This window comes from Telmatherina bonti, assembly GCF_933228915.1.
Source record: "Telmatherina bonti genome assembly, chromosome: 9".
In the NCBI taxonomy this organism is placed as follows: domain Eukaryota; kingdom Metazoa; phylum Chordata; class Actinopteri; order Atheriniformes; family Telmatherinidae; genus Telmatherina; species Telmatherina bonti.
In genome coordinates, this window is record NC_136627.1 from 12274918 (window position 1) to 12299685 (window position 24768).

At 42.0% G+C, this 24768-nt stretch overlaps 2 protein-coding genes across 2 annotated transcripts in view; one reads left to right on the forward strand and one right to left on the reverse strand.

Moving 5' to 3' along the window:
- Nucleotides 1-1120: 1120 nt before the first annotated feature.
- gap43 (growth associated protein 43) lies at nt 1121-12170 on the forward strand (the record flags this gene model as incomplete). Its single annotated transcript, XM_079246820.1, has 3 exons — nt 1121-1150; nt 7473-8088; nt 12100-12170. 3 exons carry the CDS (start codon nt 1121-1123, stop codon nt 12168-12170), a joined length of 717 nt encoding a protein of 238 aa, XP_079102946.1.
- A 4338-nt stretch (nt 12171-16508) lies between these two features.
- Nucleotides 16509-24768, reverse strand: part of lsamp (limbic system associated membrane protein) — a 294761-nt gene continuing 286501 nt past the window's right edge. Inside the window, exon 8 of the mRNA XM_079246194.1 lies at nt 16509-20119. Coding sequence (XP_079102320.1) covers nt 20022-20119 — 98 coding nt within the window. The 3' untranslated portion in view covers nt 16509-20021. The remainder of the gene's footprint in view (nt 20120-24768) is intronic.

Genomic DNA, 24768 nt, shown 5'->3' on the forward strand with positions numbered 1-24768 from the left:
ATTGCTCTTTAAAGTAGAGTGTGCAAATTTGAGCACAAGAGGATAAAAAAAAAAGAAAAAAAAAAAAAGAGGGGGAAGCAGTTTGCCTCGCCTGCCTGTCTGCCACACCCGGCCTCCTTGCTTCCTCCTCCTCCTCCTCCTCCTCCTCTCTCTCTCTTTCTTGCTCTTCGTGGACACACTCCTCCTTCTCTGCTCTTCTAGTCTAGTGTTTCCATGAGAACAGAGAGCGCCGGGTATGGGGAGGAGGGTTGGAGGGTGGGTGGTTTGGCGGTGTGGGTGACGTGTCCAAAAAGCACGGTGTGTGTGTGTGTGCACGCATCAGTGCTCCTCACTGCTCTCTTTCACACGTCTCCACTGGCAAAGAGCTGCACCCAACTGTGCCAGGAAACATGCGTTTGGCACCGCCGGGGTAATTTGGACCCTGCGCTCTCAGGCTTATAATCTGAGACCCAGAGAGTCTTCACAGTGTGAGAGGGGGCCTGAGCAATCAGATGGGGGGCACTTAAAAAGACAGAAAAGACACCTCTCTGTGTATGTGGAAGGGGAGGGTGAAAGTGTTGAGACAAACTAAAATAAAGCGCAATAAACAATAAAGTGTCATGGCAATAACTGGATGGAGGTATCCAGTCAGTTATTAAGGGGGGGGGGTAGCCCTTTTAGGGTGGGGCCGCAGCTTTTTACTGAAAGGGAGGAGGAGGGTGAGAAGATGTAGAAGAGAGAAGCGCTGATCTAAAAGAGATGGTGGTATATGGGGGGGGGGTCATCACTATGAGCGAGAAGACAAGGAGGAGGAGGAGAGTGTGAAGGAAAGAAAAAGGAGGAGAGAGAGAGATGGAGGGAGGGAGGGGTTTAAAGGGTGGGCTTGTAGTCATTGTCAGGCAGCGAGTAAGAGAGAGAGGGAGAGCTGCGCCCAGCCAGACCCAGTGAAGAGCGTGTGTGTGCAAACTGGGATGAGTAAATGTACCAGGCGGCTTAGCTGTTGATACAGCCAGGGAGAGAGCGAGAGCGTGCGCACGAGAGAGAGAGAGAGAGAGAGAGTGTGAGAGAAGAAGTGAAAGGGAGGAAAAAGGGAAGAAAGAAGCAGAGAAGAAGAAGAAGGGAGGATACTACAACTACAACTATGCTGTGCTGCATAAGAAGAGCCAAACCGGTAAAACTGCTCTGCTTTTCCTTTCCCTTCATCATCATCCTCAGCTCTTTTCTTCCGACTAAATCCTTCATCTCCACTCTGAACTTTGTGAACTGCTGGCTTGTAGTCAGATTAGAGGGGCTTGGGGAGGGATGGGTGTGATCTGCTTTGACTCTGGGCCCGTCTTGTCCTCATAGAAATCTCTCCACAAAGCCCAGACACGCCTTGTTAATGTGATTATCCTGCATGAATGGACGCTGCCACAATGCCTCCCAGACCTCACACTGCACTCGCACTGAGGCACGAGACTCTAACTCGATCTTGGGGAGCTGGTTATTATTGATTAAACACTTTGTGGAGGGGGGAGCAAGTGAAAGGTACCTGATAGATGCTGTTTTGTCTGTGGCATGGAAGCTGAAAACACTCAGCCATAATTTAATGATGCTTTTTTTTTTTTTTTTTTACTAATTGGACCCAACTGGGATGCTCTCCTAACCGGTGCCTGAGCAGCTTTTGTAAATGTGTTGTCTTGAGTAGTGATGAGTGACACAGGAAAGAAAATTTCCACAGTGAGGAAAGGGGGGGGGGGGGGTAAAGGGTGGGGTAGGGATTGAGTGAGCTGCACCATCATGTCAGTGGCCTCGTGGGAATACAATGGGAATAAATGAGCATAAATGGATTATCATAGCCCTCCAGCTTTACAAGTGGATGCTGCCGGTGGAGGGTTTTATGAAGTGTGCACTCATTTAAAGCGTGTGAAAGGGTGCTGCTGGGTACTTTATAAAAAACCGGTGTCCAGTCTCACCGGTGGAGAATGACAAAAAGCAAAGTGTTGCATATGGGGGTGCTTAGTTTTCAGAAACCATCTCCCATAGGTTGTGTATGTGATCAGGTCCATATTCCCTCTGCTCTCTCAGACTGATTGGGGCTTTTCTTCTGTTTTAAATCAGACTCCAATGGATTCCGATTGCACTTGATTGCTTCTTAAATGTCAATCTGGATGAGTCATATTAGCTCTGGCAAGGAGGAGAGGAAGAAAGGAAGCAAGGGGCTTGGTAGCTGAAAGACATGCAGGAAGAGCGTGCTGCAGAGAGGGGAACGAGTGGTAGGGTGGATGCTGCACATGGAGCTGAATGAGGGTTAAAGATGTGGGAAGACGGCGAAGGAGCTGAGGCAGAGGTGTAATAATGATTGAGTTGGGGGGGTGGGGGTGGGGGGGGGAGGATGCAAGGTATTGGGGGAGGTGGGGAGATGCAGGAATGCTGCAAAGCAGAAAGGTAAAAAAAAAAAAAAAGAAGAGAAAGAGACAAATTGGTGGCTACAGCTGGAAGGAAATGAGGTGGTGACAGAGTGAGGGGGGGGGGGGACTGATGGTTGGAGTAGGTGAGCAGGCGCAAAGGTGAGAAGAGATCAAAGGGTGAGTGAAAATGAAGGGAAAGAAGCCGGCATGCTGCACACCGCAGCCATGTGGGTGAGGCGCTGCCTCGAGCATGCACACCTTATCCTCCCGGCTCTCCCGCTCTCATCCTGCTGTCTCTGTTTTCCAGCAGACAGATCCTCGTGGTCGTCATGGTGAGCAAAGAGCAGGATTTTCTGCTTTACATCCCTGTTTTATTGCAGGGGCTCCTCTATGTGGAGTGCTAGGTGCTTTAGCAACATCTCCACTATGGGAGTGGCTACCAGCAGCTAATTACAGTGTCCTCTGTTGCCCCAACCACAGCTTCATCTTTACACTTGCTTATCTCAGCATTTTATTTAATCCAACTTTAACCCCAAGTTTTTTAAATTCAGCTCTTCCTATACTCCACTTTCCACCCTCATTAAATCCAGCTAATCTCCTGTACTGTACTCCTCACCATCCTGCCATTGTTGTGCTACAACTTTCAGCCTGAGTCCCAGTATTTTTCCTCTGAACGTAAATGTCTAAACCCAGCTTTCTTAGTGAAAGATGATTATTTCCTCTTGCCTTGTGGCTCACCCTTAGCTCCACCAGTCCCCACCCCAACCCTTTCCCCTTTTTTCCTCTGGCATCTCTCCCTTGTCCAGTGTCCTATCTCCCCATCCCTTATGAGATCAGTAGCGATTGCAGAAGCTTTTGTTCAGGCGGAGAGCCGATGTAATTGAATTAAAGGCTGCTCCAGAGGATGTAATGAGGCTGGCATATGGCCGTTATTAGTTGCTGCATAGCATCTCTTCCTGGGCTGTTGTTCAGAAAAATGGACAGAGGAAAAAAAAAGAGATAAAGAAGCGGTGCGTCCTTTCATATCTATGCACCGGTCAAAGGAAAGGAAGAGGGTAGAGAAGGAGATGGCGAGTGGGGGCTGTGGCAGCCGCCACCTGAGCCCCCCTCTCCTCATCTGCAGGAGATAGCCGGCTAAAAGGGTGTGGTGCTCCGCTGTGTGTATGCGATTCAGAGCGAGGGGGAGAGGGAGAGAGAGAGAGAGAGTGTGAGTGGGTGGCAGTTTGCTCACTGAGGAAAAAAAAGAGGGAAAGACGACAGAAAGAGAATGAAGGAGATATTCAGCAGTCGCAGACAGCAGTCTTTGCTCTCTGCTGTCTGGATGGTTCTTGGAGAGAACCAGATACTGGAATCATGGAGAGGGTTTAAGGAGCAGTGCTGGAAGTGAATGCACTACTTGCAAAAGAGGGGGTACAGTTGTCTGATTATTGTCAGAAATGTTTTAAGAATTAGTTTGTCTTTAAATAAGCCAGTGCACCATTTCTTTTATTTAAAAAAAAAAAAAAAAAAGCTCTGTTAATATGCACACATCTTCTATAATTACACTTTAACCTGACTTAAAGCAGCAGGACTTGTTGGTTTTGTGATTAAAGGGATTCAGTAAAAGCAGAGCATCATTAGAAATGCAAATATTACCTTTAATATTTCTCCCCCCCTCCTCCGGCATTGATCCAAGGCTGGGCGGAGCGGCAAGGTGAAAAGACTGAGGCTGAATCAGAGTTCAGTTACAAAAATAATCACCATAATCTGATGCACATCTTGTGTGTACATTACCCTGAGCTGTGTCTGTGTGTGGTTATTCAGTCAGCATCCATCTCACCGCTCCACTGTCTTCCCTAGTCCCCCCCACCTCCTCTTCCCCCCCAAGTCCCTAATGGTACTCTCAGTGAGGCAGTGGGAAGGTGGTGAATTGTTACTGTGTGTCACTATTGGGGGATGGGGATGTGTGTGCGTGTGTGTGTGTGTGTGTGTGTGTGTGTGTGTGTGGTTATGGATAATCCGGCAATGCCACTGACTCTGGGGTGTGGTTCTTACAGCCAGTGCCCACCCAGGGAAGAGTCCGGCAAGGAGAAAGAGCGCAGACTGCAGCTGACAGACAAAGCTCAAATAGACACATCCAGCTGGCAGATGATGTACTGAACATGTCTCACCACGGCCATTTGTTATCTTTACAGACAAAAACCGACTGGGAGGGGGGTTGGTCCTTTACAGGAGCGAAGGGCTTCCTTATAAACTGTCAGCTGTTGCACACTGAGCTTCATCAATCTGTGTGTAATCAACACACACTGTGTGCAAGCATGTCTTGGTTTTACATATTTGCTGCATTTATTTCTGTTTTAAAAGGAGAAATCAGGATTTTATGTAGCGTATCTATGGCAACCAGAAGGACTTGTTCACGAAAAGGAAACACTGTTGGCTAATTATAAACAGTTATTTGATTAACCAGAAAATGCAAATATGTTTCCTGGCTGCAAATGCATTGTTTAAAGAGGCGTGTGAAGACTTTAAAGCGGCGCACCTTGTGGTGTGCGGCACCGTAGGGATGTGCTGCTGTATTTATGAATGAAAATGTGTGTGTGTGTGTGTGTGTGTGTGTGCCGCACAGACGGTGAGTGGAACGCAGCTTGCAGGAAGGTGCGTGACCAGAGTTCAATTAAAAAGGCTAAAAAGAAGTTTCAGGTTGTTTCTGGTTAGATAATATGAGATTCTACTACAATATATAAGAGCATTGTTAACTTGACATGATGACAGGTCTGATGTCTGTCTTCATCCGGCGTTTTGAAGGTGAGCCAATGAACGATCATGTTCGTCGTGATGTCGCTTCCTGTCTTACATTAGATCACCTGGCGCTTTGCCGTTACTTTCTCACATTTCCACTCATCCACAGCCCAAGTAAATGACATCCCCTCTGATCCAGTAATGATGTCATACCCCCATATTCCCAAACACCCTCATCAATCGCTTTCTCTGACTCACTGAACGCAGCCCGTAAGTAATTCTGTTTAACGTTAAGTGCTTGGGTCAAATTTTTTGGCAATTGCAAGCAACCCATGAGATCAGACTAATCAAGGCTGGATAAGTCAGCTGAGGCTTGTATATTCCTAAGAGGAGAGGGTGGGGCCGGGGTGGGGGCTTTGTCTACAAGCTGCCCCGTCTAACAGCAGGATTTATGCCTGAGTTTACTTCCATCCTTAATTACTGATCAACAAATTTTCCTAGATTATGTTTGAGGTGTAAATCACTGTAGGAGAAGCATTGAGCTCCTGATATTCTACCATCCCTCCCCCAGCCACTGGTCTCTTCTTCTTTTCTTTTTAATATTGCATTGGCTAAAATGGCTTCAGGAGGAGAGTATATATTAAGATGTGCAGGAAGACACAGGGCAGGATTTACACACCGACTCCAGAGGGAATAAACGTAGACGAGGTGAATGCGGTACGGCTGCACCTTGCCCTCCGTGGTCCAATATTTCACTGACACGGTGACCCTGAAGAAGGCGTGTTGGTTTAAGACCCCCAGCTCTTAAATCAAACCATGCTGGTGTGATTCCTCACGCAGGCAGCTGTCCAGTTTCAATCTTATATCAGAAACAGCAGCACGACCAGAAACAGAAGGATTATGGATACAATTTTCACCCAGATACACAGATTTTAAACAATTCTCTGGTGCCTGTTGATGCAGACTGACAATGAATGTGCACACATACATATTAACCCCCCCAAACTCCCCCCTCACCACACCCTGCAGCTGCCTCGCAACCCCTCCTCGGTTATACCGATTGCTCCGCCCTGATTTACGACTTTCCGTGGGCTCTGTTCCCCTGAGGGGTCAGGTGTGCTGCCAATCATGGTGACATATAGTCCTTCATAGGAACCAACCAGCAGCACTCTGGTTGTCAAGGTAACCTTTGACAGTTGGGAGGGGGATGGCGCCGAGCGCTGAGGAGACTCCAGCGGGCAGCTTGTTCGCCAGCAGCCAGACATGAAGCTGCCCCCGTAGCAGACTGAGGATGAAGACGGGCTCATAATTACACTTTGCCTTTTGGTTTGCATGAGATCATCAGCAGAAAATGCTTTCATGCTTTCACGTTCAGGATTTTACGATATCTATTTCAGCCCCGTTATCAAGAGTAGAATATCATCCAAACACCTTGATTGAATAACAAATGAATTACAAGACAATGCTTCAAATCCCAGGGAATTTATTTCATTATGTGGAAACAACAACCCCCTCAACACACACACGCCTATTATTTTTACCCCTCACAATGGCACTAAATCTCCTTTCTGTCCCATAAAATGATGTTACAGATTCATTCTCCTCAGCAGCCAGTGTCTGGCTCCCGACAAAGCTTTAATACCAGAAACAGCAAAATAACTCAAACCCATTTAGATCCTGGTTTTTTTTTTTTTTTTCCTGCTTCACATTTCTATTATTTGGGAAAACCGATGCCTGCATGCTGTTTGAATATTTGTGTTGCTTTGTTGTGCTTTAACACTTTCATTTGAGCTGCATATGTAAGGTTTTTTAGTGGAACTTCAGCAGGTGAATATCTTATTTTTATGTTTGCTTAGTCATTTTCAATGTACTGATTTGTTTTTGTTTGCCACTTTCAGTGCTCATCATTCATTCTTTGATTTGATTTGATTTGTTTTTTATTAGATTTATATGACTCATTACACAACCCACTATATGATGGACAGCTATGGATCCAGTTGCAGAAGGTAATATGAATAAAATCCTTTCAGTATTGCACTTTGATCTGTCCTGCTCCCGACCTCATTCCTCATCCTGCCACACGATTCCGTTTCAAGACCCGTCCTGAAACTTTAACCCAACTTATCCCAGTTTCTAACTCTCCAGTAAAAACACCTAAAAAGTCTGTTTTTCCTGACTTTTCACCTTTCGGTTCATTACATTTCTAGAATATGTAATGAACTTCAGAGCGATTGTAAGCCTGAATGCCAGCATGATGTTTTTGGACGATCATCCTCCGTCTACATGTAATCACAATACAGCAGTACTTACCAGTAAAACCAGTACTGTTCACCTCTGGCTCTCACTTTCAGCTTTTAACCTGCCGTACTTTCTGTTGCCTAACAGGTGGAGAAGAATGAGGACGCAGACCAGAAGATCGAGCAAGATGGCACCACCAACAAACCCGAGGACAAGGCCCACAAGGCTGCCACCAAAATACAGGCTAGCTTCCGTGGACACATAACTCGGAAAAAGATGAAAGACGGCGAGGAAGAGAAGGAAGGCGACAGTCCTGCTAACGGCGAGGAGGCCACAGAGGGAGGAGAGGAGACAAAGAAAGGGGAAGGAGAGGAGGCACCTGCCGAGCAGGAAGAGGCCGCAGGAGAGGAGGCCAAGAATGAGAAGGAGGAGACAAACCAAGCCAAAAGCCCAGCGGCAGACAAGCCAGCTAACTCTCCGGCAGCCGCTGCCACATCTCCTGTAACGGCGGCCCAGGCCGCCACTTCTCCCACAGTGCCCTCCGAACCTAAGAAAGAGGAGGCAAAGGCGGAGGAGAAAGCCGAGGAGAAGCCCAAAGAGGTGGAGGCGGCAGCGGCTAAGAGTCCCACCACAGCCACAGCTGAGGAGAAGAAAGAGGAGAAGAGCGACGAGAAGAAGGAGGAGGCCAGACAAGCCGACGTGCCTGCTGCTGTCAGTCCGACAGCCGAGAAGGAGGAGCCTAACCAAACAAAAGATAAACAAGGTACGCTCCGGATCCAACTACTCCAAGGTGTGCATGCAACCGCGGGGGAACAAAAATAGTTCCAGTCACTCCCGACAATCAAGAAGCAATTACTCACTGTAAAAATCTAATAAAGAAGAACTGGTGAGCTTTTACGCCGTCTACTTGGCAGGAAGGATAAGATAAAGCTGCTTGTTGAGTCTTTAGGATTTAAAGATCTTTGGCAGAGCTCCACCATTCGCTGTTTAACACAGACACACAGCTCAATATTACATTAGACAGCCTTGTATCTCAGCGTCTGCTTGATGGGAACTCCATACTGATGAGGAACCGGCTCAGAAATGAGAAGTTTCCACAGCGAGATGATGTCGTCTCGGTAACGGTCGGGGTTTGCTGTGTGTTTTGCTTAATGACGAAGCAGCATGTTTTGCACATCATTAAGGTTTATGAACATCTCAGACGGCTTCATGTGAATTTAACGATAGCACGTCTGACACATGTACCATGCTGTTATCAATTATCCAGACAAAAATGCAAATGGAAACAGAGGATTGTCCCGTAAAAACCCTCACAAATCACATCCTCGGTATTCTGAACTTCTCATGTCAGCTAACAGATCTGTTACGACCCAAACTCTGCTCAACTGAGCCGAACAAAAGAAAGACTTGTGGAAAGGTGTTCACATGGACCAATATAGATTTATTGTCCAATGGGGAAGACGAGGCAAGAACAGACCAGAAATGGCCTCAAAATAGCCAAACCAAAAGGAAAACTGGCATACAAGGCATTTTCCCCAAACAAAACAGCACTGGTTTAACCGTAACAAAAAACATACAGATGTAACACAGCAGCTGTAACAAGATCTCAGACGAGTAACTTCCGACGGCAGCAGAAACATCGAGATGTGGTAAAACACACTCTGGACATGAACTCATATATCTGGTCCAAGGACTCTCAGACTGGGTCAGATAGGTGCTTAATGGAGCATGTTCACTCTGGAGTCGGTGGGAGTGCGAGGTGGGAAACCTACGCACACACAAACTGGAGAACTACACAGAAACTAGGTCACCTAGGCAGCACTGTCTCCCTGTTGTCATAGTTACCACCTCGATGGGATGGCTGGCCTGCATGGAGCAGAGCGGCTATAACAGGTGCTCTGATTTAAATGAATGATTAATGATCCATACTGGTCACGAGCCTCACCGGGGGAGTCTGTCATAAACAAACACTACCTGACAAAGAACTGCTAATTAAGCATCCACCGCTGGCACCAGTCTACTTGACTAACTGGAGTGACTCTGAAAGAGATGAATATTTATGACTGAGTCGCTTTGTGAAGGTCTGGTAGTTTCTCCAGATCGTATCATTGATACTAGCAGTGCATGCTCACACATGCCATGACAGTAATCGTATTACCTGGAATTACAATTTAAATACCAGTAAAACCAGTTTAAAAAGCAATATAAACCCATAAAGCCAAATGTATCATGTTTGATAGACAAAGATTCTGAGACGTTTAGCATCACTTCATGGTAAAATCTTTGCTCAAAATCCTGTTGAACACAATCTGAGACTTGTCTGCTGCTGCCTAACAGATACCAGAAAGCAGAAGAATACACTGTAATCATCAGTAGTATTTACCCCCCAGAAAGTTTTTTTTTTTACATTTTGTAAAGACCCCAAATAAAAAAATGTAACTTTTCTTACCATTTTTTATTGGTCAGACTTTAAAGGGTTAAAAATAATTCTACATCTATTTTAACTTGAAACCTACATTGCACCACTAGCTAAGGTAAAAGACACGAGCGCTGAGCGTTTCATCCTTTTCATGCCTGCATGACAACATCACTGGACACAGAAAACGTGTTTCTTTTCCTCTGGTGTCACCAGCAGCGGTGAATATTACGATCCAAGCCAGAACGCTTCTTTTGGAGAGTTTCAGCGTGAAAAAAGTCAATATGACTGGCAATAATAATCTGTACACACTCCTCTGTAACCCACATGCAGCGATACTTAGTGAAAACATGCAGATATTTATCCATAGGTGTACTAAGCAGTCAAATCGTTGGTAAATCCAGGAAAATAAATGTAAATCAGACACAATAAAAGTGCACTAGGTGGGGCGGCTGTTTTGGCGGTATTGGCTACATTGCTTGTGGTTATAATTCAGTGGAAGTAGAAAAAAAAAATCATGTTGGATAGAAACTATAACTTTTGTGGATATCCAAAAGAGTAAAATAAAGAGCTGCCTTTCAGCCCTCCTGAATGTGTGACTCTGTGGCTCAATCAGAAGTGATTTACAGGCTTCTCCTTTCCTATAACACACATTAAAAACCACCATTATTTCCCGTTAGAGGCAATCTTTTTCAGTTTTTACCATTTCCAGTCTAGTTGCTGTAAAAGTTTAGTAAACCGTAACAGAATATTGACCCAGCGCTTTGTCCAACCTCTGCATTGTGCTGATTTAGGACTAAACCGGTAAACTGCACAGCCAAAGGAAGTAAAGACATTAAATGTCACTTGTATAGATGGATGACGCTCCAGCATTTAATGAATGAGCAGAAAATGTGCTTTCTTCTGTGTGTTAAAAGGCTTTGAGTTGAGATAGAAGTTGCAGCTCATGTGGATAAAATATGACTCCGGGCGTGTCAGTCCGTTACAAACCTGCTGTTGGTAAATTCAATCTGATGTCACTACAGGCGAGATGACAGGCTTTTGCTCGCTAAATTGGATGAAATTGTGTTTGCTCCACATAGTTCAGCGGCTATGGAGAAGGACACTCTCAAATCTGTCACACCACCTAACAAGCCAATTACCTCTTACCTCGAAGATCTGCTGTGACTCATGCTGTCCTGTGTGACAAACACACACACACACACACATTAGTGCAGTCACTAATGTTGGCATGATCACCCCACTTCTCCGTGCACACACCCTCACATACACACACATTCCCTCCATTATCACGGTCTCCAATGCAATGATGTCATTCCTTGCAGTCTTCTCCTTCTATTAAAAGAGTATGAGATCATCTGGGTGTGACATCACTGGTCTGAAGGCACTGGAAGAAAAGGTTGTCTGAGAAAATAAAAGCTGTAATCCTACAGTGGCTTTGCTGTATAATGAAGTCTGTTAAATGTAGATTTTCCTTTTCTTATTGGTTTTTATATTTAGTGTAGATAATCTATTATTATAATTAACAATGCAGACTAATCATCATATAAAATGCTTTTTAATCTTGGTAATGTGGGCCAGTCATGTCTTTGTGATGCAGATTCAGCAGCACTGGCCTCTATGTAAGCCATGGATGGATATTTTTTATAATGAGGCACTCTGTGGGCATCCTTTTCCATCCTTTGTTGTCTCCACCCCAACCAGTCGAGACAGATGGCTGCCCTCCCTGAGCCGGGTTCTGCTGGAGGTTTTCTTCCTGTTAAAAGGGAGTTTTTTCCTTCCCACTGTCACCGCGTGCATGCTCAGGATGGGGGATTGGATCCAAGTCATGATTCATTGCAATCAGTTGGTTTCTCATATAGGCTACGTATGAATTGGCCTGAAATGATGTGTATGTAAAGTACCCTGTGACAACATTGTTGTGAATTGGCGCTATACAAATAAAGCTGAACTGAAATGAATCCTACAGAATTCGATGCAACAGGTCAAGATGCCTTGTAATGTCCATCCACAGGCTTTTTGGGTCGATTATTAGCTCACTTGTTTGCTATTATTTACAACCAATGAGAGATTTCAGACCTCATCTTCAGCATGACAAGCTCTCTGTGTCGTAGGTAAACTTATGAAGAACGTAGAATTATAGTACGCATCTCTTTCAGAGGATATTTTTCCATGTATCTCAACAAACCCAGTAAAGAAGCTCCATCATTCCAACCAACCACAGCAAAACAAGCTGTCTTCTTTTCTAACTCAAGTTTATGTTTTTTTTTCTGCCCCTTTCTCTCCTTTCATTTCTTTGCTTCACTTTTAATTTCTACCTTTCTGTTTTCCTTCCCTCCTTCTACGCAGATGCTGCAGAGGAGTCGAAAGCAGAGGAGCCGGCCCCGGCAGATGGGGCGGAAGATACCGCCGAGTCCAAGAACGACTGAGGCAAAAAAAAAAAAAAAAAAAAAATCAAACCCCACGAAAGCAGAATTAAAAGTATGAAGAATAACACAAAAACAAAAATCTAAAAAGGTTGCTCTTTTTTGCCTTCCCGATGCGAAGGCCGTCCGTTTCTATTTGTTTGTCATTTTTTGTGTGGCAATGATTTTCTCATGTTGGGGGGAGTTTCCAGCGTGAAGTTTTTTGGCTCAAGCTAATATTATGAGGAAGTGATGTTGATGACGATGATGTTGATGTTGATGATTATGAAAAATGATTGTTATCTTGATGATGATGATGATGATGATGTGTTGGGAGACTTCTTTTATGCTACGTGATGTGTTTATAACATCGGCTGGAATGACTGGTCCCAACTGGTTACTCACACATTTGAAATGCATTGCCAATGCACCGTTGCTGATTTGCATTGCAATGTACTTTCTCTGAACCCATCTTGCAAATAAAATCTGTTCTGCAAATGCACGCACAAAACAAAAAGAGGATTTAAAATGCAACTCTAGTTTTCAACACAGTACAGGTGTGTTGAAAACACAACAAATAAATGATGCACTGACACATCAAATGGATGATAGAATGTATACCTAATGTGTGATGTATCCAGTTGGGCAGTTTTACCCTGAATCCAAAAAGCAACATGCAGGACAATATGTTTGCTCTCTTTATTCTGCTTGAGTCATTCAAGCCTGGTTTACACCCCTTTTACAAACTCTGCCTACTCACATTTACAGTAAAGGACCTGTTGCCATTGAAATCATATAATAAACTATAGAAATCAATTATAGTATTGATGTAACTGGCTCTTACATATAAACGATTTGTGTTCTGCCAAGCAAATATGAGAACAGTAGCATGAACCATCGAACCAGATGCATGATGGGAACTCTCCCTCTGAGAGGAACTTCTTCGCAGTCACAAAAACTTAAGAGGTGTGGCGGCTTCTTTTTTGATGTCTTTGGTGTTGTTATGACAGTTTATATGAATTGGAAAAAAATTACTCTTGCACTGATGTTACGAAAAAGTGAAAAAAAAAAAAAAAAAAAAAAAGCAACAAAAAAACCCCCAAACAAGCGAACAAACGAATGAAAAAAAACATTCTTTTCCTATGTTCCAGTGAGTGCAATGTCCAGTTTCAACCTTATCAAGGAGTTCAAACTTGTGAGAAAAAAAAAAACAAGAAAAAATAAAAAATGGTTTCAATGTCTGTTTTCGAAATAAAGCAAATGTGCCAATTACCATCATATACTGTGGAGTTTGTTTAAAGCCGAGCAGGAATGTGCCATTATTTCAGAAGGAGGGAGCTATAGGCTCACACAAAAATGCTCAGTAGGGTATAGATGGATGAATTACCAACAAACACAACATGATGTGCACACATCCAGGCAGCAAAACTCCAGTTTGCAGGGACAAGAAACATACATTTTTATTTTCCATCATGAGTTACTGATAAAAAGGTGTTTAATCGCTTAAAGAAAAACTACATATATTAAAAAAAAAAAAGTAGCAGTCAGTGATAGTGTTAGTTTAACTTCAAAAGTAAAAGTGCCTGAAATAATGCTCTTTTTTTTTTTTTTTTTATCCTCACACCTGACCATTCAAAGTGCTCTTAACAATATATATCACATTCATGCAATCACAGACACAATCAAGAACATATCTATATGTTCCCATATTCATGCTTATGGGCACATCAACATGCAGTGTGGGTTTTAGCATTATGTACCTAGACACTTTGGCATAAAGCAGGGGTGTCAAACTGCAGTCCTGGAGGGCCGGTATCCTGCAGGTTTTTGTTGTCTCTGTGCTCCAACACACACCTGACCGACACTCAAACAGGTTGACAAGAAGCTGCTGGATCCATTGATTTGAATCAGCTGTGTTAGTGGAGGGAAACAACAATAACCTGCTGGATTCCGGCCCTCGAGGACTGGATTCTGACACCTCTGGCATAAAGTCTATGGAAAGTAGAAATTTATTCACTGAACTTTGAGTTGGAAGATTACCCCTCTAGCTCTGAGCTACAACCGTCCCACAACTGTCGTCAGACTTTTTTAGATTATATGAGAGAGGCACCTCGCTCATCTGGGACAATGATTGGCAGTGATTACATTAAATAAGTAGTTAGATGTGATGGACTGGCGACCTGGTCAGGGTGTGCCCTGGCTTTTGCTCAAAGACTGCTGGGATAGGCTTCAGCTCCCCCGTGACCCTTAATCAGATTAAGTGGTTAGGATAATGAATGAATGAATGAATGTCTCCAAATGGGAACATTGCTTTGTCACTGAGAAAAGCCGATGACTGTAGAAAATAAAATCTGGGATACAAACCTTTAGCTGCATGTTATTGTGACAAAGAGTTGGAAGAGCATGTGATCCCTTCAAAAAAAAAAAAAAACTGCATCTACCTGAAACAGTTGACCCAAGTATCATGTCAGTTTAAAAGCAATGGTCGTCCACTCCAAAGAAACAGCCTTAACACTGTTTTTTACCCACTAGATGCGATTTGTGATGACCGTACATTTTTCTGAAAAAGTGGTGACTGGCTAGGTCACTTCTCTGTTGCTTCTATTTCCATTTAATAATAATAATAATAATAATAATAATTGTGATTAATTATAACCACAAACAGGAGCTTTAACCTGTTAATGAACTAGCCTAGATTTAATCTGCTGGAAAAAAATTCCTGATATCAATTCAGTGATTTTTAGGAATGTTCTCTACACTGATCTGTAGTATTTAGACATAGTAATTTTCTTTTCCACTGTTAAATCCAATCTAAGGATGATAATGTCGACAGTCAACCTGTTTCAGACTGCACTAGCATAATCTAACATGCTAACAGCTAGCATGCTAAAGCACTAACTTTTTTTTTAATTTCATGAACAATTTGGAGATGTTCTTTCAGTACCTACATTTAACCAAAATATGAAGGAAGTTATTTCAACCTGATTTGTACAAAAAGCAAGATTTTGAGCTACTAACTAAACTAGAGGTATAAGCCGTTAGATTATGTGACTGCATGATATGGCATCTCTCAGTTCTCCACGTAAATTTGGATTTCTGAGGTTATTTTCCAAAAACCTTATCATAATTGTAATAGTGTGGATGTGAAAGTTTTCAGTTCCATGTGTGATTTTATACGTGTTTATATCCTTTATGTCATGGGTGGGAACCTTGGCCATCGTCCTGAAGGTTTTTGATGGCTCCCTGTTTGAAAAAATCAGAATCAAATGAATGAATCAGTGTGCAGATCTTGATGAGCTTTTTGATCCGTTGGATTTGAATCAGGTGTGCTGAACCAGGGACAAATGAAAAACCTGCAGGATTCTGCCCTAGAGGGACCAGCGTTCCCCAAGCCTGCTTTATGTCTATACTATCGTATAGTCTAGGGCTGCTCAATTTCAGTCATTGAGATTTACTATCTTGAAGCTTTTGGATGCATCGTTTGTCCAAACACAACTGAATCAAATGAATGAATGAATTACCAGGCCTCTGAAGAGCTAAATGACATGCAGAAGAGGGAATTCAGCCATTCGATTCAGGTGTGTTGGAGAAGAGATGCATAAAAAAGTTGCAGGATTGTAGATCTCGAGGACCAGACTCGGGCGCTCCTGGTATAGTCATTTAGAGATACTGTCAGAACACTTGCTGCAACACAACCTTTTCGCTAATGTGCATTGTAATAAGTTGAAAATCCAACTAGGCCAATGCAATATCTCTAACGTTAACCATAGAAACTGAAAATGATAACCTCGAAGGTTACATAAATGCCAGCAGCAGCTGAATAAAAAATGCGACCTTCATGCTAATAAGACCGGTGTTCTGAATGAGTGCGTTGGAGAAAAGCATGGTTTCTCTGAGAAATTTCTTTTATTTAAACACTCTGCCAGCATTATTAGGTTCATAATTTCCTGCTGAGATTAGCAGGAAAAAATTCCTCTATTTCAATCACTTAGATTGACTTAACTAATGGTTTTTAAATGCTCTCTGCACAAGCACGAAGGAGAAAACTAATTATTGCACTGTTCAGGGAAACTAAATCTTCAACATTTACTAAACACACCCACATAATCCCAAATGCAGAGTAATGAGCTCCCATCTTCATTTCTTCAAAATATGGTCTGTTGTGACCCCTACAGGTCCAATACGTTATTGCTGCAGGTTGCCTTGCAGCATAATCCCATATATGGTGATAAAATAAGTCTTGAGTGAGGGTGAGCTGAACCATGAATGCATCGTTTCACTTGGGCACAAAAATGTCTTCCAGAGAGAATATAACAATACATAGATTATTTTATTTGCATGTTACACGGTGATCAACACAACAGTACCGTTAAGATTCTGTGTGTTCTGAGCTATTTCCAAAAAAGAAGAAAAAAAAAGGAGAAAAAATGAGGATACACTCCCCAACATCTCAAGTCACATTCAAATACAGAACACTGACTTCAAACAGCTTTATTTAGTTAACATTTTCTCATATACCTTTAATACATTGCTTTTTTTTTATTTTTTAGAAACCAACTGCAATTACTTTATGCCATAGTAAAGTAAAATAGAAAAAAAGGGGACATTTCTGCTTCGTAATCCACCACTGAATCTCAGCTTCCCGTCACAAAGGGAAGGGAAGTACAAACTTTTAAAATTGTCAAATTGTGGAGTTGTATAAACATGATCTCATGAAGTGCTGACTTTACAACATTCTACTATAGAAACATAATTCTGTATATACACACAGAGGAGGAAAAGAAAGTAGACTAAACTTAAAAATAGAGGGTTACCAGTGTAACCCTTGCTAAACAGAGCTGCTGAGCCAACTCTTGGTGTATCTCATGCCTCACATGGATATACTTTAAATTAAGCTTGGGTTTATCATCTTGAACAGAATCATGTGAATCACACGGCACACACACAGAAGCCAGTTTTGTACAGTGAAGCGGGAGCTTTATCGATAGTTTATAGCAGATCTCCGGGCTGGAGTCGGTTCTGTATCCACATAGGATGGATGTTGGTATGATTATGAGCAATAAACACATAGATCTAATTTCTTTCTGCTTTATGGACAGAACAGAGCTCCATGGCTTTTATGTCAGTAGTCCTAGAAGTTAGCGCTTAGCAACTGGTTTGAACCTGCATGGATGCACTTAGACATGTACTCAGCATCATGTAATCATCTGAATGGTAGAAAGTGTACATAATAAATCAGTGTGGCAGCCATTAACCCTAGTTTCCTTGCCTTTATGCAGTGATTACGCATCCCAACACTATAATGACTGTTAGGGACACTGTGGAGATCTTTAAATATCAGCCGGTTAGGGTCTCATAACGCAAAACCACAAAAAAGCAAATGAACAAAAGGAGCAAAGAAAAAAAAATGGTAATAATCTGACGATCTGGCTGAGGCTGGTCTCGCTCTGTCTTGGATTTTGTTCATATTTTTAAAATTTTCCTCACAAATGCAACATATAGAGCGGCAGAACACAGAGTGTTCTCATGCAGACTGATTGTGAAGAACTGTTTCTCTGCAGGACCAGAAACAACACGGGAAAAGAGGAAATCAGGAGTCATGTGTAATTTCACTAAATTAAATAAATAATATTAATTACAAAAAGCAGGTGTAAGAGGGAAGCATAAAAACAAGCTGCTTTCTCACCACTTCAAGCTGAACTAAGACGATGTCTGTGCTGAGAAAATGCTGCTGTAGCCGCTGAAACTGACCTCCGGCTTTTCTGCACCGCTTCAGATCGCGACACTACCACGACACACAAGCACGCCCTCAAAAGGATTTACATTGAAAACACTGGGAACAAGTCTTTTAATGCATGGCAAGGATGACAGTAATTACAGGTGTGTTTTACAGTACTTGCACTGGCGCCTGCTTGCTTTGTTTGAAGAGCAGAGCGACGAACGCACATCCAGTCGTAGAGTCCGCATTCAGTCACTTTACAATGGCTCAAAATAATGGTCAGAGAATGGCTCATCCACTGCCATGTTTCCAATTCTGCTTCCTGCAAGAACTGCATTCTTTAACAGATGCCTGTGTGAGTTTTATAAAATACCGACACTCATTTACTCGTTTTGTTCACACAGAAATGAATGCAAAGATCAAGCAAAGACAAAAATTTGTGGTGGGACATGTAACTATGTTATTAAAAACCTTCAACGGAATATACTTGTTAGCCATTGAGAGGAACTTCTTTCAATGTTTGTTAGTTTTCTGCTCTCATGCTGAATTCCAGAGTTACGGAGGAGCATCATAAGCTAACCATAGCCCTCCGTTAACAACATGCCAGCTAATGCTTGTGTCATCGTGAAGATACGTACAATAATAACTGCTCAGAGCTATCTGCTGTGTGTGTTCGGCCTTTCTCCTGAAACATCTGCAAGCCAATCACCCCCCTCAATAGTTTGCTACCCTATTCATAAACATCGATACAGAAAATGTTCCTTTTCGTATAATGAGGATGTTTGATTCAAGTATACAGTATAAATACAGACAACTAAAATCGATGAGGTAAAGACGGAAAAGAGAATCTTTTAATATCAATATATTGTGAATGCTTTTGTACCATTTCATAGTAAAACACACATGTTTTGAGAAAAACTAAAAGGTAAGTCATTCATTGGTGTCATACATTTGAATCCAAATTCCAGCTGAGTAGCAGGACGAGGCTAAAACTCATCGACTAAAAGCATGCACTGCAACGGTTTCCTGGTGTTACAGTGGCAGAAAAGTCGGTCTTTTCATGAAGAAATACAAAATTGAACTATATGTACAGTACGCATCACTTTCACATACTGTGTGTGTGTGTGGTTTTTTTTTTTTTTGTTTTCTTTTTTAATTTTTGTTTTCTTTTTTTATGTCCATTTGCAAAAAGAGGAAAAAAAAACATGTTTCTATTTTTTGGAATAAAGGCGAGTGGTTGCAAAGCCACTGAATGAGGATGTTGGTATCTTATCACTGTACAAACGGCTTTCCTCAGGTTTGTACTGTGCATTGTCTAGCTCAGGACCGGGGCGATTCTTTTTACTGCATCCTCGGTTTCCGGACTCAACCTCTGCAGCTCAAAATGCCATTAACCGCAGAACTATCTAGCTAATGCTCTACCTCTGTCTTTTAGCCTAGTAGTATCAGATTATGGTTGTACAGACTTAAATACCAAGCTCTAATCTCATTTCAAAATCAGCTGCAGCAGTTTTTCTTTGCTCTTTGCATGTTAAGTTCAAATCTCTGTATATTTGGCAGATACTTTGCATCTTGCTCATTAATGCACTGGTTAAACACACTGTTAGATCTACACTTTAAGTTAACTTATAGTAAAGCCTCCATGGGAATCAGAAGAAATATGTCATGTCTTCTTCTAGAGACAGCTGATTGTTGGCATCCCTGCGGCTGAGGTGCCTCTGTTTTCATTCCCATGAAGAAAGAGAGAGAGAGAGAAAAATAGAAAACAAAACAAACACATCAAATCCCAAGCCCGATCCAGACCCGATGACAGGATATAGCAGAGACAAAGAAGTGCATACAAATTAAAATTCTTTAAAAGAGCACTGGTTGTTTGCTCTGTCCTTCATTTTACATCTTTTTTTTTCTTTTCGTTGTTCTTCCTAAAACATTTTTACTCAACTCATCGTTTTTCATAATATCTGTAAGCAGTGCTTGAGAGCACAGAGGGTTTTTGTAACATGATGCAAACAGTCTGGAAGGGAGCAGGGAGCCGTTTGAGTTGGTAATAAGGTAGCGATAAGGGTGTCGGTGAGTTGGAGAGGAGTTGGAGGGAGGGATAGATGGAGGGGACGGCTGAGAGGGAGAGAAGAGGGGGCAAAAGATGGAGAGTGGTATTAACACTTGAGGAAAAGGCAGGCGAAGGAGGCCAGCAGGAGCCACAGTGATTGAGATACACAGGCAGAACCGTTGATGTTTCCACCTGTACCAGGTCCTGCAAGAGAGACAAAGACGAGATTTTACAAAAGATAAAAAAGATAAATTAGACACATCCGTTCTTTACATCCTTTTAGCTTTAATAAGTCATATTGTGGAGGGTTGACCTGTTGACCTATCAAGCATTTGGACTGCATCAGGATAAGCTCACTCCGCCTTTTTTAATTGGATGCCGTATATGTGTCTAGTTCCTGTGAGTAAATAAACACACAAGTGAAAATGTAACTCAGATTTAAAACCGAGCTGGAATCTGAGCGAGCACAAACTCTTCCAGGTGTTTGGTGACATCTGGTGGCCATATTGTGCCAATGTTCTTATCTCGTTCATGCCAGAGGAGCACCTTCCCTGCAAAGCCTGTATGCGTGTGAAAATCCCAGAAAACACTCAGACCAACAACCATGTCACGTTCAAAGACTATTTCTTCCTCATTCTGATGCTCACTTTGAAGTTCAGCAAGTTTTCTTGAGCATATTTTCACAATTTTCATGTTTATCTCTGATGTGGTAGTCTGAGTGTTCATACAGTCATGTCTCCTCAAGTTATATTTTATACTTATATTTTACTTGATTATCTACTGTACACCTTCCTACTGACACTTTTCAGTGTACAGTGCTGCAGTCACAATACGTTCAGTGACTAAAACACTGAATGCTGCCATGTGACTGGCTGTTTGTGTAAACAAAGCAACTGAACAGATTCATCTAATAAAGTGGGAAAAACACAACCTAATATGTGCCTTAAAAAACTGAAACGCCCATCAAATTGTAAAAGGCTGTAGCACACACACACACACACACACACACACACACACACACACACACACACAGCACATTCTAATTAGTTTTTTTTTATTTTCTTCTTGTCACATTTTGGTGCTGAGCAACATTCGACTGCTCCTCTGTGTCACATTTGCACAGCTTCATTGTGTGTTTCAGAGACAACCCCATGAATTTTAAAACGTGTGTAAGCCACGGGAAACTCGTGCTTATCGGTATGCATTGCTGATGGTGCCGCTGGTACAGTGTGTCGTGTGTGTGTGTGTGGAACCATACAAAGGCATTTGTAGAAGCAATGAGTGCTGAGGTATGAAATTTAAATGGCGGAGAAACTCTGCTCTGATGTGTCAAACCGGCTCTCTGCCATTTCAACAAGCTTTGTAACTTTAGCACAGAATGCAGCTCAAACTCTCTTTGTATGTAGCTTAAAACAGATTTTATTCTGTTTTTTTTTTTTTTCCCTCAACCTTTTATAAACACAGCTTATCTGAAGCTGCTCTAAACTAGGCTCATTACCAGCAAACAGCTCAGATGTCCTCCGACCATCAGATACCTGCCAAGCACCAAGAGGAAGAGTGATTGCTGGATGTAACCAGCAGCCAGAAAGCCAGCGATGCAGCAATAAAGCAGAATGTTTTTACTGCAAACATTAACATGAGTCTGACTCCGTTCTTTAAGACACTGTTTCTCAAATGAGGGTACGCGTACCCCAGGGGGTACTTCAAGGCATTCCAGGGGGTACGTGAAATTTAAAAAATGTTTTTTTTATTTTTATGTTTCCTTTAAAACATCCTTAAATAAAAAAATATAAATGTAATATCATATAAATATTCGATATATTCTGATAAAAGTCAGTGTACATTCATAAACTAAATTTACATTTAGATTCACACCATTTCGTTCCTCCCAAAATCCCACATTTTGACGTGAATTGAACCACACTGTTGCCTTGACAACGCAAACATGGAGTCCTGGTTGAAGCGTATAGTAGAGAACTGCAAAACGTATTTAAAGTTTAAAAGGCCAAACAAAAATGATAAAATGCTGTATTTCGTGTTTTTTCTGAACCAAAAGTACTTTGCAGTGGTTGCAGGGGGTACTTGGCTGAAAAAATATTTTACAAGGGGTACTGTGTTGCAAAAAGGTTGAGAACCGCTGCTTTAAGACATTCACAGTCAGAACGGGATCGCTAGTTGGGTTTCCTGTTACTGAAACTCTGTCAGATCAGTAAGTCTTTTCTCCTCATTAGTTTTTTTTTACCAAGATGTATTTTCATTTGCAGCTAATTAAATTCAGACATTTGCATGGAAAGTTACTTGAAAGACGTTCAGAGATGAAGAGATATGTTCTGATTGATCAAGGATTTGGAATTGAACAGTTTTCATAAATTTTCTACATTGAAATGGGACTCCAACCCTGTGATGTTATAAAGAATACAAACAGGAAATGTAATCATTATATTTTCCTCTGTGTTTCTGACAAGCTGTTCCACTTTTATCAGCGTATCTGAAAGGTAGTCCAGGTATCCTGGGCTAAATTAGCAGGAATGATGAGACGCGCTAACAGCTGGATTCATGTAGTCAAACTACTACATGGGGTAGAACAGGGGTCTCCAAACCTGCTGCTTTTAGTGTGTCCATGGTACAACACACTTATTCAAATAAAAAATATTCTCCAACAACTTGTTGTCATCTTCTGCACCTGCATGTTAATGAGTCATTGATAAGGTTCAGGTGTGTCACAGCGGGGAAACACGAAAACCTGCAGGATGGTAGCTCACAAGGACCAAAATTGGAGACCTTCGGTGTAAAACAGAGGTGTCAGAATCCAGTCCTCGAGGGCTGGAATCCGGCAGGTTTTTGTTGTTTCCCTCCACTAACACAGCTGATTCAAATCAATGGATCCAGCAGCTTCTTGTCAACCTGTTTGAGTGTTGGTCAGGTGTGTGTTGGAGCACAGAGACAACAAATACCTGCAGGATACCGGCCGTCCAGGACTGCAGTTTGACACCCCTGGTGTAAAACAAGGGTTGACAAATCTGGTCAAACAAGTGTTGTGTTTTTCTGCTGCAACAGACCCTGACACACATCAGACTTCATTAGCAGACTAGTAGAGAGCTGGACACACTTGCAGGATTGCGGCACTGAAGAACTGGAGATGCCCAGGCGTAGAATGAGATTAGACATGATGTTCTTTAATTCGGATTTAATAATTTTTAACTAAATATTTCTAAAAACTTTATTCTCCTGAGGTTTTTACATGGAAACTCGTTACTTAAATCCGCTTTAGATTGGTGGGTTGGGAACGGTTTTGATTAAAGAGCAGACATGATGTATTGATGTCTACAGGAAATAAACAAAATTCACTTCCCGCTTCTCTTTTTGATCAAAACATGGAAAACTACAATGATACAAGTCTCGCTGCTTTTTTGATGATAATTTTGAAGTATACTATTTCACTGTTTTTCAGCAGCTGTGGAGGAGAAGGAAACAGACTACCGAAGACAGGGGCAAAACAGTGGGCGCAATATGCACGTCATCAGGACGGGACAAGGTAACGAACATGCGCGGAACAATCAGAATTCACTTGAAGCAGCATTAACTTTACATAGAGGAATTTAAATTAAAAAATGTGAATAAATCAGCCACATATATCTGAATGAAGTTTAATTCTGGATTGTCTTTTTTATTTAAGCGGTTTACATGGCCATTTTTCATTAGTTTAAAGCGGATTTAACTTTTAATTCGGAGTTAAAGAGGAAATAAAACTCTCATCTAAACGTGGCCAGTGATGATAACAATCTCCCACTGTGATTGTTAAAGTCTGTAACAGTTACAAAGGTAAATGACACTAGAAAAACGCTCTTCTTGCAGAAGAGCAACTGTGTATGCCCTATTATGCTAAATGATTGATATGCAATTGCAAAACTATTTGGAGAAGCACCACTACAATCCAACTTGATTTATCATGGTACTGCATTGCCCTATGGGCATTCACATTAATTATGTAATCACGTCACTGAAATAACTTTCATTTTTTTCATCTCTAAAAGCCACCATCTATTTAAAACTGAACTTGGCCCTCACAGTGAACTTGCTATGTCCATCTTCACCACTAGATGTCAGCAATTCTTACACACTGTACCTTTAAGTCACTGTGCATGAAGCTGATTGAGCCAGTTAAGCTCCATGAAAAGCAAGAACTTTTTCTTGTTATCGAGGCCGAAAGAACAGGAGCAAGAACAGGAACAACATTTGTTCATATTTAACAAGAAACTTAGTCCATGACAAAGCGGGGCTGTGCACATGGCAGTCACGTGTTGTATACATTTTTGTTCTATATAGCTCTTCTTTAAAATTCTGCATTCATAATGCATCAGCAGAAATACACAACTTTCCATCTCACGTCCACCTCAAATGTCCGACCAATCACAATTCTTCTGAAAGCCGTAAGACGTTCCCAACCACATCCCAAAAGAACAAAATAACAATTTCTTTTTTTTGCTGGTGGCCTTGAGAACAATAAAGAGATTTTATGCACTGTAGGGAGCCCTCATTGGACAGCAGGATTTAGAGTGCTCCTCACCCACCCAGAGAGCTGCAGAAATGGTCAGTAGATGAACAGATTGGTTTTGAGCTCTGCCACAGTAATAGAACTGAGCCGTCAGATTTCACCTTTCAGATTTTTAATCATCACTTATCAAAGTCTGATTGATCCAGCAGTTTGTATGCTGACATCAGCCTGGACGTTTGGAACACAGAATGTACTTACCATCAGCCTAAACGTAACCACTGTGTGTGTGTGTTTATGATTTAACATTAATGCTGCGTTTTTGTTGTCAGGTTTGGAGTCATGACAGCAACATGAGTGA